General features: G+C 36.8%; 1 protein-coding gene and 1 long non-coding RNA gene across 16 annotated transcripts in view; one reads left to right on the top strand and one right to left on the bottom strand.

Moving 5' to 3' along the window:
- Nucleotides 1–8,811, top strand: part of LOC127415704 (uncharacterized) — a 32,307-nt gene extending 23,496 nt beyond the window's left edge. The window contains exons 3-4 of the long non-coding RNA XR_007892977.1: nt 4,874–5,127; nt 7,031–8,811. This is a non-coding gene — a long non-coding RNA (uncharacterized LOC127415704). The remainder of the gene's footprint in view (nt 1–4,873; nt 5,128–7,030) is intronic.
- The window catches only part of LOC127415646 (MAP/microtubule affinity-regulating kinase 3-like), a 102,243-nt gene that overhangs the window by 28,326 nt on the left and 60,002 nt on the right, over nt 1–13,915 (bottom strand). For all 15 annotated transcript variants that reach the window (XR_007892969.1, XR_007892970.1, XM_051654430.1 and 12 more), the window contains 4 exons: nt 6,583–6,648; nt 6,370–6,440; nt 2,769–2,825; nt 461–697 (listed from right to left, as the gene is read on the bottom strand). Coding sequence is in view for 13 of the 15 variants with exons in the window: in XM_051654430.1 (XP_051510390.1) it covers nt 461–697; nt 2,769–2,825; nt 6,370–6,440; nt 6,583–6,648 (431 nt within the window). In the remaining 2 variants the exon portion in view is untranslated. The remainder of the gene's footprint in view (nt 1–460; nt 698–2,768; nt 2,826–6,369; nt 6,441–6,582; nt 6,649–13,915) is intronic.

The raw sequence follows: 13,915 nt of genomic DNA, 5'->3' as shown, positions 1-13,915 counted from the left end.
TGAGCATGAAACTTCTGTTCAATTAAAGCCAGTCAGAACATATTCAATGTTTAATATACAATCATGTGGATTGGGATTTTGGTCCAATGAGATTTCACATTGGGCAGAGCTACGCAGCACAACGCTGTATAAATAGAAAGTAAGCAGCCCAACAAAACGTATTGTGGCTCGTTGCAGCAAGTTTTAAAAAAAACTCTGATTTATATTGATTGAAGACATCGATGTTTATTGCTTTGTTTCTTTATTGTGCCACATTTTGTTAGTACATGGTGTTTTTATCATTCTATATTACACTGTGCCACAACACCACCCTTAAACTTAAAAAAAAAACACAAACACATTGCCTCTCGTGGCTTATTGCTTTAACAAATCACTGATTTCATGCAGCACGAGTGAGAGAGTTGTATGGCTGTTGTATGATTCTCTATGAAGGTGACCTTTCAGGGCTGAACACACTAACCTTTAAATTCTGTCCATCAAAGGGCAGCGATCCACTGACCAGCGTGTAGAGTATGACCCCCAAACTCCACACGTCCACTTCTGGCCCATCGTACTTCTTGCCTTGGAAAAGCTCAGGGGCCGCATATGGTGGGCTGCCACAAAACGTATCTAGTTTGTTCCCAATAGTGAATTCATTACTGAAGCCAAAGTCTGCAATCTTGATGTTCATATCTGCATCCAGCAGGAGGTTTTCTGCCTACAGCAAGTATAGTAAAAAAAAAAAATGTTAGAAAAGAAGTTCAAAGTTTTTTTTTTTTTTTGTGTGTGTGTGTCATTCAGAGGCTGGGAGCCTCTGATTAATAAAATGCTAAAATCTCACAAAACCTGTCAAGAACATGTCCGGGTCCTATTTCGCCCCCTAAAATAAATAAATACTGAAAAATAAAAATTATAAAATAAAATAGGAAAGCCTATTTTTAGGACCACCAACATATTTTACATTTCACTCTCAATGATCTTTTCTGCATTGAAAATCTTAATGTGATTTTTTTTTATTTTATTTAAATTGTATTATTACATCATGGTAGTATTTGTTGCACTGCCTTTAATATATATGCTACTTAAAATAAAAATGTATTGTATTACAATACATTTACAAAGGACCAGTTTAATGTTTTATTTGAATTTAAATTGAATTGAAAAGATTTTAATAAAATTACTGTATTACAGTAGAGAGAATCTAATAAGAATCACCATTAAGAATTAAAGGAATAAAAAGACCCTCAACAGTCAAATTTAATTTGGGGAGGAAAATGAGCTGAATTTGATGAATGTAAATGTCACAATGCAAAAAAAATATCAATGTCATAATGGTCTAAAAACAGATTTAATTGTCGTGAGGCTATTTACTGTGTGTGTGTGTGCGTGCGTGCGTACGTATATATATATATATATATATACATACACACACACACACACACACAGTATACACACACACTAAAGTATATGTCCAATTATTTTGTTTTTTGGGGTGAAGCATGACCTGGATATGTTTCTATATGATTCACATAAAAACGCTAAAAATGTTTGCGGGCGTTTATGTAATCCTGCCAAGATGCTCCTTACAATAACTCCTTACTAACAGACAGGTACACACAGTGAAAGATACAGCACATTACAAAACAAAAAAACATCTTTCCACCTGGCTTCCCTCACACGAGTCATTTCGACAGCTTCACTCTTACAGTGGCCCAATCCACATGCATCATTTAGAAAGCATCAGTCTGGAAACAAAGTGTGTAACAGAGCATGGAGACTTGGAGGGGTAAAGCAGACGTAAGAGAGAGTGAAAGTAGAAGCAGGGGTTCAGGGGTTATGCTCCATATCCTGCTGCTTTCTTGCTGATGTTCTACAGAGATCAGAGACTAATTGCTTCGATTTTTTTAGTCTGAACCAGAATTCCATTCCACTTGCCTTGTTTCCACATTGCATTACCTGGCTAAAATTGTAGGACGTTTGCGACATCAATCGGAAGACCACCTTGCGTACGACCAACTGTTTATCGTAGCTAGATAATGACTCGCGAAGCAATCAATTAAACATGATCAATAGCGGTTCACTTCCACATGATCAGTACCCCAGATCCCAATTTTCAAGCGGACTCGGATAAAGTTCCTTGGCGCGGGTTAAGATAACAACATTCATACCAACTAGTAAATTGGGGTAAAGTGGTGGCTCAGCGGTTAAGGCTCTGGGTTACTGACCAGAAGGTTAGGGGTTCAAGCCCCAACACCGCCAAGATGCCACTGTTGGGCCCTTGACCCTATCTGCTCCAGGGGCACCGTATCATGGCTGACCCTGCACTCTGACCCCAGCTTAGCTGGGATATGTGAAAACAAATACATTTCACTGTATATATGCAAGAAATGTATGTATAATATGTGACTAAAATAAAGGCTTCTATTCTATTCTAAATGATCCAAACTATGATGATAAACAGCATCAGGTCCGTACCAAAAGCTCTAATGTGAAAACACTCTAATTGGCTAATTGAGCCTTCTTTCTTGAAAATAAATAGCATTTGCTTTGATATTTTATTATATAATGCAAAGACATGTACGCATTGTGACAAAAGTGTACAAATACTTTCTAGGGCCATTTTATGTATGAACAGCAGTTTTTAAAACAAGAAAGGATATAAGGATGCTGATATTTCAACCTAAAATGTCATACTTTGCTTGGAATTAAAGAAATGACAGGAACGTATCACTCAGATAACCCCAAGCACGTAAGTAAAAGGATTAAAAATGACATGAGACGAAACTTACCTTGAGATCTCTGTGGACAATGTGTTTTTGATGACAATACTGAACAGCTGATACAATCTGGAGAAAAGAAGAGACAATATGATGATTACACAGTGGATTGGATGACAGACAGAGTTTGAGTGTGATGTACAAGCCAATGCAGAACATTAACTGGAATCATTGCTTTTTTCCAGAATGCAATTGATTGGAAAAGGGTGCTTAATGAGGGGAAAGAGAAAGACCCGTTGGAACTGGCTGTTCAGCACGGCTTATGCTCAAATTTGGCAGGGCCATTGTCTGGGTGTGAGACTGAGGGACTGCTGAATTTCAATATCTTTCATTACTTTTTAAAGACAATTTGAAATCAAAATAGCCTCATTTAGTCTCTTAATAAATGCCACTGGCCACTGTGCACATTACTTATAATAAAAAAAAAGTACACATTATAAAAAAGCTCGTTTTCATAATTTCCTTTGCCTCTGAACTTTTCTCATTTATGGATGTAATCAAGGCTTGTGTGGCCGGTAGGGAAGCAATACCAAACAATATTTTTATACCCCAAATTTTTTATTGTGATAATTGTATTGTATATTTGACTTGATTCTGATTGGTCAATCTGACTGTTGTTCCTGGCATCCGATTTCCTACATAGCTGCATAGTTTCATGTCTCTTGTATTACTTCAGTCTCTTTGTTTTCACATAATATAACAAATTCGATACCAAATAAATGGACTGAATGGAAAGTATCAATGTAACATTCAAGAGATTGTATCACAAAACAATCCCTTCATGATGACAAAAATCTTAATGAACTTGATGGGGTTTATTTTATGATAATGACCAGCTGAATGTACATCATTATCCCTTAAATATCATAGCCCAACTTTTCATGATCTAATCAAATAATTAATGATAAAATCAAGTTCCGTTCTGAATCAGTTCCAGCTGAATATTCTGTTGCACCCAAAAACACGTCACATTACGGAAGTTAAAGGGATAGTTCACCAAACAATTTCTCTTTATCATTTATTCACCCTCACGCCATCCCAGATGTGTATGACTTTCTTTTTTCTGCAAAACACAGATTATGAATTTTAGAAGAATTTCAGCTCTGTAGGTTCATACAATGCAAGTGAATGGGTGCCAACATTGTGACGCTCCAAAAAGGACATAAAGGTATCATAAAAGTAATCCAAACAACTCTCCATTATTCCATATCTTCAGAAGTGATATGATAGGTGTGGTGAGAAACAGATAAATAATTAAGTCCTTCTTTGCTTTAAATTCTTCTCCCTGTCCAGTAGGGGGCAGTATGCATGAAGAATGTGAATCACCAAAGAATGTGAAAGTGATCTGTTTCTCACCCACACCTATCATATCACTTCTGAAGACATTGATTTAACTACTGGAGCCTTATGGGTTACTTTTATGCTGACTTGTGTGATTTTTGGACATTCAAAATTTTGGCACCCATTCACTTTCGTTGTATGGACCAAAAGAGCTGAGAAATTCTTCTAAAAATCTGCATTTGAGTTCAGCAGATGAAAGTAAGTCATACACATCTGGGATGGCATTAGGGTGAGTAAATGATGAGAGAATTTTCATTTTTGGGCATACTCCTTTAAATCCATATACAGTGGCCCAAATTGAGAGGCTCCAAAAGCATCTGTCTGAAGGAGGTGTACAATGATGCGTCCTTACGTAAGGCCTTAAAATCTATCTCGGACATATTGATGAATTCAATTGCAATAAGGATTGCTGTGGACTACAGGCCAAAAATAGGCTTAAGTTCAATAATATGGAAATAAAATATTTATTCTATTCTACAGCCACTTTTAGTATTGTCTTATGAATGCTTTTTAGAATTAGAATTATAATTCTTCCAATATATTTGTATAATTATTTAAATATAACAATATTTATTATATATTGAATTACTGTTATTTGAAGGGCTCTCAGCAAATATTTTTATATGCGATTAATTTGATTACAATTTTTAATCACTTGACAGCTCTAATATACTAAAAATTAAATTGCATCATCATTTTAGTTCTCTTCTCATGCATACAAAATTCTCTACACTGTTTAATATTCATGCAACTGTATGTCCACTGACTTGTCCCAGACATCAGATGCGGAGAAAGATTTCTATTTCTATCCCCGGCTGGTGGAAGAATCTGGACGTTTTTCTGCTCTGCTAAAAATCTCAGCGGTGCTTCAAACCTGACCCAGATAAGCTGTCTGCACAGCAGCAGAGTGCTCAGATGGAGGAGAGAGGTGTGGGGGGAAACCCCGTCTCTATGACTACAGATGTCTGCATCAGCTGCGGGCTAACCTGGCGTACTGGCCCATTAGTCCAATCGGCCGCAGAGGGAAGAGGTGAGGTTGAAAGGGGTTTTTGGGTAATTACATGGAGCAAATGATGCTATCAGTGTGTGACCATCTCGTTAGAGCATTCTAACTGCTTGTGAACACATACTTCAGATCAGATGTGCTGCACTGGACACTTTTTGTTGACTGCAGAGTTTGAGTGGATAAGTCCCTTTGGATATTTTGAAACAAATCTGCTTTTGCCCTGCTATTTAAGTTCATAAGACATAACTGACTGTGTTTACATTAATGTCTCACCAACGCGGGCATTTTAACAGAATGTTGAAGTGGATTTTACTGTTTAGGCACGTATCCGCATTACTGCAACTTCACAAAGCACGCACACATATGCCGCGTATCAGCCGCTAAAAAGTGTGCAGGCACAGAAATATGGAAATAATAAGTGATCTTTAAGATTCTCATTATTTGTGTAATTTTTCTCTCTACTCTCTTTTGCTTTTGGCCTGTTAACAGTTGTCTTACGATCAACTGGTCATTCGCGAATGACGTAATGAGCACCCCTGGCATAGAGTAAAAACGTCAATCTTGTGATTTTAAGACTCAACATTCAAATGAAGATCGCAATTAATTGGAAAATCCTTTTTTATTTTTGTTTAACTTACCCCTACACTGTTGTCACATGACCTCTAAGTTGTGTGTTTAATTCAGGGAGTGGCATCCAGTTATTTATAAAAATACATTTTTTGCATCTTTAATCTAATTTGGTGTCTTAACTTTTGGCAGTCCAATCAAATGATGAGTCATAAAAGAGATACAGCACATTTGGAAAATGTAGTAGGTTATCCTGGCATTCCATTCCATACAGAAAACTGTGCACAGTAAACACACTGCATGTTTCACTAATAGTATGAGTAGTACAGTAGCATAGCTTTTCCGAACACACCCAATATCTGAAGACTTAAAGCACTCGAAAACGCACTGTTACTATGATGTCAACAGGGAACTTTGACAAAGACTTATTATTTTCCTTAAGCAGGTTTTAAACCAGATTTAGTTGATCACCCCAAAGCAAAAGTTGTGTATATGGGCCACATTCTGCCCGCTGGGAAACCCTGTACCCAGCTGCCATACAATTCTCTCCATCTACTGCCAATCAAAGCAGCGTTAACCAATAGCAGCTCACTGATTGGAGTTACCATGGCAACCGGGAGGAATGCGAATGGGCCAGGCGGCCCGGGTGAGAGCGTGAGGGTGGGGTGGGCCTGTATTGAGTACACTGCAGTACTGTACCTGTCTAAATTTAGCTCTGGCCTCCTTCTCTTTCATACGTCCATGTGCCACGAGGTAGTCAAACACCTCCCCTGTGGAGAGAGAAGAGACACACATGGCAAATCATATAGCAAATAACTTTGCATGCTTTATTATGTATTTATTACATCAGGTCCCATTTGCACAAGATTACATAACGCAATATGCAGCTCAAAACAGAGACTCCAAACTCACCACCACTGGCGTACTCCATCACCAGATAAAGTGTCTTCTCTGTCTCTATAACCTCAAAGAGCTTTACTGTAGAATGACAGAGAGAGAAAAAGAGAGAGATAGAGACAATGATCAATAATCATTGTCAATAATCATTATCCTTCTGACTTCAAAACAGCATCCATACTTGCAGTATATCACACTGGAGAAAGTGCTCATAGTTAGTTCTTTAAGCCCACTTTCATTCATACAGACAGTAAGCCTGAGTGATAGAGCTAAAAAAAACAAACAAATGAGGGCTGTCATTTTAACATATTAATTTAGTGCGATTAATTACATAAAAATAACATGTTAATTAACAAATTAATATTTCACCCTGACCCGTAAATTCCTTATTAAAAGTATATCTTTTCCAACAGTCTGAGCAATTCAGGCTTAAAGTATATGTAACTGTATTTTTATAAACCAGATCAGCAGGGGGCAGTCAGCATGCATAAAAAAGCCACAGAATGAGAGTCGGTCACAACGGATGCAGTTATTACAGCTGGACGAAGCACAACAGAATGCAGGGACCTGGAGGTGAGATTTTCAAAGTTTCAACTACTTTTAGCTTAACACAGCATATTAAATACTCTGCGTTTATGATGCTGAAAACCAGTGAGATGCTCCAAAAGCAGCCATCTAACGCACATGTACTTAAAACCGACAATTAAAAATTGTGCAGATGGAACGCAAAATGCATCCTGTGAGAACCTGGACAGATTGGCAAACTCGACTGCAAAATGGATTGCTGTCAACTATAGGCTTGTTAAATGATATGGGAACAATATAATGACTACTAAAGCCACTTTTTGTATTGTCTAATCAATAGCCCCTTTCTCACATACAGCCTTTTCCAGAAAATTACCTGCAAATTTCAGGTTAGAGGTCATGTGTGAAGCTCCGTAAACTTTTTGAAAATTCTGGTACATTTTGAATGTGACACAAGGACACCATTTTAAGAGCTGGCATAAATGTAGATGAACCAGAATTTTTTTAAAGCAGGCAGTTTGAAAGGATTCATGAAAATGAATCGAACACTTTCGAACAATTCATTACGATCGCAAAACTCTGGCCTGTTAATAGTTCCAAGAATATCAAAATCCACAAAAGGAGGTAGATCCTTATCTTATTTGGCTCCTAAACTATGGAATAGTCTCCCTAACTCTGTTTGGGACGCAGACACACTCATTGAGTTTAAATCTAGACTAAAGACTCATCTATTTATGCAGTCATACACCTAATTTATTCTTCACCTCAAAATCAGCTGCTTTAGTTAGGTCTGCCGGAACCTGAAACATTGATCATGATCTATAACTCTGCAAAAAATTGAATGGCATCTACGCTAATATTATTCTATTTGTTTCCATGCCTCAACCTCGGGACTCTATTCCTGCTTGGTATCGGACTCCACTGCTACGTGTCTCTGAGTGATGATGACTAAATGCAGCCGGTGTCAGCCAGACATCACTTCAGTCTATTATGATGGACCTCAGAGGATGAACTGATGCCAAATCCAACCATAAGACATGGGACACTTCCATTGCCTGAACCTTGGACTTAGGATAGACCTTACCGAAATTACCGGCCAGTTGAACAGTGAAGCACCTCACTGATCTCGGCCTGCATCACTTCAGTCTAATGATGGACTATACTTTTAAAATGGAATGCATAGACTATCAATAAATTGCCAACAAAAGCCTTCATCAACAAACTAACAAAGGACAATGCATCAATATGAATTTCTGCAGTTAATCCAGGATGAACTTCAAAGACATTAGTCATTAAACTTACACTTCTTACAAAATCATTGTTTAAACACTGGCCCTTAACACTTACTTAGTTTAATCATTTTAAACCATGACTTGCACTGCACATAAATAAGTAATATTGGCATTATATTCATAGTTAGCCAGAGGGGAACTGGCCCCCACAGTGAGCTTGGTTTCTCCCAAGGTTATTTTTCTCCATTAACCAACATCTTATGGAGTTTTGTGTTCCTTGCCACAGTCGCCTTCGGCTTGCTCACTGGGGTTATAAATACAATTATGATTTAATTACTTATTTTTATACATACTTCATAATCGTATTTAATCAGACTACACAATGATGACTCTAAGACTTTATAGATATTACAGTTTCATTTTCTGTTAATGCATGATTTTGTGTAAAGCTGCTTTGAAACGATGTGTTGTGAAAGGCACTAAACGAATAAAAATGACTTGACTCTAAAACCATTTTATAAGTATCTTGGAGTGCTATGTGTGCAAAAATGGTCATTATGGAGCACCCTGATATGTATTAAAGTACCATGGCAGTACAATTAATATACTATGGTATTGCCACAGTACTTTTCCGTAAGCACATTTCACCCCAGGTTACTCAGAATATAAGATATGATTTAAAATGGAGTTTCAAACAGATTCTCCCTTCGTCTTCCATTGGTAGTACAAACAGATAGTCCCACCCCGAGCACACGCTATTAGTTAGTCAATGTTGCTGCTGCTGTGTGAGGCTGGAAGGGGCGCTCAAACAGAGTAATGTTTTGATTGCGCCACACAGCCACAATGTTACACTTTATGGCGAAATCAACCTACAAATGGCTTACTTACAGTATAGTTGACTCTGTGAGAAAGAATTTTAACATTGAAAAAACTAGACACATTAACTTTAAACAATACTGCTATAATGTACTACGAAGCTCCACCAATTTCCCACAATTACAGTACCAAATATGAGAAGCATCTCCTAAACCTCTTCGAATCAGCATTTTAAACACCATTTTACCAGCTGAAATCCTACAGCATCTTAATAAGCTGAAATCTAATTTAGTTCTCAGTGTGCCTGCAGTGCTTTGCTCTTCCATGTTGACCTACAGATGTACAGACAAGCACCATCTCTCCAGGAAGGCATAACTGTAACTGAATGCTGTTTGAAGTGTGATTGACGTGCCAGGTTTCAGTAACACTACCCAATGAACTACGACATCAAACATATTCACAACACACGCATGCTAAATATAGTACCACCATAAATACAAGCAAAGCGCTTGATCAACACACACACACACTTGCAAACGTTTACTTAGCTAGCTACTGTAAATGAGGCCATCCCATTGACTTCTATTGGATTTATATAAATCTAACTGTAATCAATATGAACTAACTCTACCCCAAACCCTGACACTGCATCAAAAAAAAAAAAAAAAAAACAACATTTAGCATTTTTAGAATTTCATAAAATTGTATTTGTGAATTAGTTTGACATTTTAGGAGATTTAGCTTTTTTGGGTATAATTTGTCCTCCCAAACTATAGCAAAATATTGTCTTTTAAGGAGCAGTTCACCCAAAAATGAAAAGTTCTCTGTCATCATTTACTCAGCCTCACGTCATTCCAAACCCATAAGATTTTCTTTCTTCGGAAAGAAAACAAAAGGAGATGTTACGCAGAATGTTAGGGACTGACAGCCTCAGCCATCATTCACTTTCATTGTGTGGGAAAGAGCCAGTATTCTTCAAAACTGGAAAGGGTGAGTAAATGACCAAATTTTCATTTTTAAGTAAACAATCCCTTTAATACATAATTTTTTCTTTTTTTGGATAACCTGTTGCAAAATTTGATTTGATCTGTCAGGCTAATATGCTTCTGTCACCACCTTAACACTGTCCTATTTTGATACACTCATTGTTTGACACAACCAGATTCACAAATCAACAACCCCCACATCCTCTCCTGCCAATACATTCCACTTTTTTCCCTCATTTGCGAGAAAAGGACAAAAAGTAGGTCATCTCTAGGGCAGCTATAGCATGAGACCAGACGCCATTCTCTCACGCAGGGTCCAAAATAAAGCAAAAAGCCTCATGAGGCCATGCATTACAGTGATTTAACCATAGGTAAGGGCAACAGCAATATGATAAGACACCAATGTTCAATAAACAGTTTAATTTATTAATAATAACAATCAGAATAAAACATTCTTCCGCCACAGTTCGTAGTTCATTATTTTAATTACAGGCCGCTTTGCAGATCCAAAGCAATGTAGCAACTTGCCAAATGAATTTAGACTATTCAGTCACAGGTGTGTGCTTATTAGGGCTGGGTGATATCTCTATATTTTCCAGCCTATTAACGATATTTGATATACAGTATACCTTGAAAATTATGTATTTGCTCTGAAATGGTTCACAGCTAAAATTTAAATAATACATTTTTTTAAAGGCATATAATAAAAATCTATTTAAAAATAATAAAGGCATATTTCCCCACAGTTTGTCACTAAATGAACACAAGGAAAATTAGATTTAATAATTTACATTGATATGCACGTATATTTCTTATATACTTCTATTTATATTTCATATACAATGACACATAGTAGCTTAATATATAGCATTATTTAGCTTCACATATTTTTACTAAAACATTATTATTATTTTTTTTTTTGTGAATCAACAAGGCGTGCAAAAACTACTTTATTATTTTTTGAAACTCAGTTGAATTTTAAAGTTCACCTATTATGGTTTTTAAACGTGCCTAATTTTGTTTTAAAGGTCTCATACAATAGATTTACATGCATCCAAGGTCAAAAAACACTTTAATTTGCTCATAATTTAAATTGCAGCATTACCTTTTTTTTCCCAGTGTCAAAAACGACTCCTTCAATGATCTGTTCTAAAGGATTCATTCTAAACTCCTCCTTTCAGAGAGTGTAATCTGCTGATTGGTCCGATGTCCCAGTCTGTTGTGATTGGTCTACCGCTTACAGCGCTTCGGAAAGGAAATGCCCTCTACCATTTCCGAGTTTCAGCTCCGTCTGTTTTACGATACCAATTTGAGCACGAGTCCGTTAGTGATACATCGGAAGATCAACCCGAACCACCATCGCAAGCACAACGAGAACAAGACGTTTCTCAGTGGTAAGTGTATATGTAGTCTGACAATAACGTGAGTTAGCCGGTTAGCAGAGGCTAACAGCTAACAGGCTAACAGCGTGCACTGGCTGTACATGTAAATAGACCAGAGGCGTCTTTTTTTGTTACCAAATTACGTAGGTTAGTACAAGTAGTAAGTCTGGAATTACTAACGACTCGTTTCAGGTGTTCAGAATCGGTTCTTTCTTTTGGGTGTCAATAACTCCATATTTCGTGCACTTTGATTTTTGAAACTTTGCAGACTTTTTTACATTTCACAAACAGCTATATAACACACTACATGAAAGGTAATATTTGAAAAACCATAGGTACTCTTTAATACTATATTACTGTGGGACCCAATCAAGTTTATTATTACAATATAATACTGAATTATCATTATTATTTAGAGGATTAGATTTGTTTTATATAGAAGTAATTTACTTCTGTCCTAAAAGCACAATCTTCACCTGAAGCTTTTATTTTGACATTGAAAGTGAAGCATCAATGTGTGACAGTTTACTTTGTACCACATCTGTTGAAATGCTGCCATGTCCTCCTGTACCGCCTTAGCAGATTTGCATAGTAACTTGTATTGCCCGGCCGATATTATCGGCTGATATTAACCTTTCACCGATATATCGGTATTGGCGTATATTTTACCGATATACGCCGATATGAAAACTTTTTTTCAGAACATATAATGCAGAAAACAATGCTTTAGAATTGGTGTCATAGCGTAGTTTGTCCAGCAGAGCACGCTCCGACGCCATTGTTTACAGAGCTGAGCTGACGGTGGCTCTGCAGATAGGGCGGAGCTGAGCAGTGTCTCTGTAAGTTAACTAGTTTGTGAAATACATACTGGAAACTTAATAAACCATGACCCTATCATTTTCCCTTTTTATTATAACTAATATAACGTTAACCTTGTCCCAGACAAAAATGTCACTCATGTCTGTTTGCTGTTAGCTAGCTATAGTTTGTCAGTGCAGTCAGTAATGTAGCAGATTGAAAGGTAAACATCAGAGCAACTTTTTGCAGCTCAACAGACAACGGTGCGGTGGTGGATTGTGTCTGATGAGTGTTGATTTCATGCTATGTTGTTACCTAGTTGGTAAGACACAATGCTGGAAATTAAAATAAACAATATCCGTCTTTTACTCTCCGTGACAACGAGCTTATAGCTAACTAGCTAATCATGTATTTCATTGTTGTCAGCTGAGTGGAAGCTAATGTGTAAACATGTATTCACCAAACTTTTTTGTTCAGGATTCACAGTTTGGTACCCCCTTCAACCGAACAATTCCAGTTGTTGCATTTATAAAATGTAAATTTTTTAAAAGTCTGGTTTCCCACCGTTGAAAGTTTCCCCTGAACTTGTACAGCAGAATACGGTGTAACACCGCTGCTGCTGTTTATCTCGTCAGTATTAATATAGTCAGCATTTGACTGATACTAAACAGTACTGATGTTTATTAAGCTATTTATTGTATTTTTATATATTCTTTATTTTCTCAGTGTTCATTTCTAGAATTTGTTGACAATGTATAATAATAATATAAAATATTCTTTGATAAAAATATTTAAGAAAGCAGCCTTCTGAGTACCTTTGCATATCATCATATCGGTACAAAATCTGTGAAAAATCCACATAGAAAAGGTCTGTTTTCATTCCAGCACAAAAATTAAACATAATGGCCTCCATATCGGAAATTGGTGAATTTTCCCTCTCTGAAATCGGTATCGGTCTCAAAACTCCCATATTGGTCGGGCTCTAGTAACTTGTAGCGGTTACTAATGTTTGGAATTGCGTGAATGCTTGAACCTGCAGTACTTTTCTTTTAAAATGCATATGAACTGCTCTAAAAGCACTAAAAATACAAACCCTGCAAATGCACAGAACAGCGTGTCTCCCGATTATTCTGAAGTGCACATAGACCATTTTTATCCATCTTTAATTGCAGCCTTTTGCAGTTTAATAATCAAATGTGACCAAATCGCCATTTTGGTGTTGTTTTGATTAATTGCGCAGCCCTGAAGGGTCGTGAAATTAGTCTACTGATGCACACTTTATGAAACATAATGGCCAAAAAGCACATTTAAAAATCATCGCAATATTCACGATATTGTAGGGCTGCTCGATTATGGTAAAAATCATAATCACGATTATTTTGTTCAATATTGGGATCATAATTATTCAACAAAATGACTCATTGGCTTTAGAAACATCATGCATTTAACTTTTTTTTTTTTTTTTTTTTACATCTTTTTAACAGTGGATTTCCTTGAACTTTAAATGTAAACTGCACTGGGAAAGGGAGGAGGATATTGTCATATGGTAATTATTTTATGTCACGTATGGTAGTCAAATAAAGGAAAGTCTCCATCACCATCATTTGCA

The sequence above is a fragment of the Myxocyprinus asiaticus genome, chromosome 25 (genome assembly GCF_019703515.2).
Source record: "Myxocyprinus asiaticus isolate MX2 ecotype Aquarium Trade chromosome 25, UBuf_Myxa_2, whole genome shotgun sequence".
NCBI classification, from domain to species: Eukaryota; Metazoa; Chordata; class Actinopteri; order Cypriniformes; family Catostomidae; genus Myxocyprinus; species Myxocyprinus asiaticus.
Note: the sequence above shows the minus strand (reverse complement) of the source record. Positions and strands in the feature narration are given on the sequence as shown.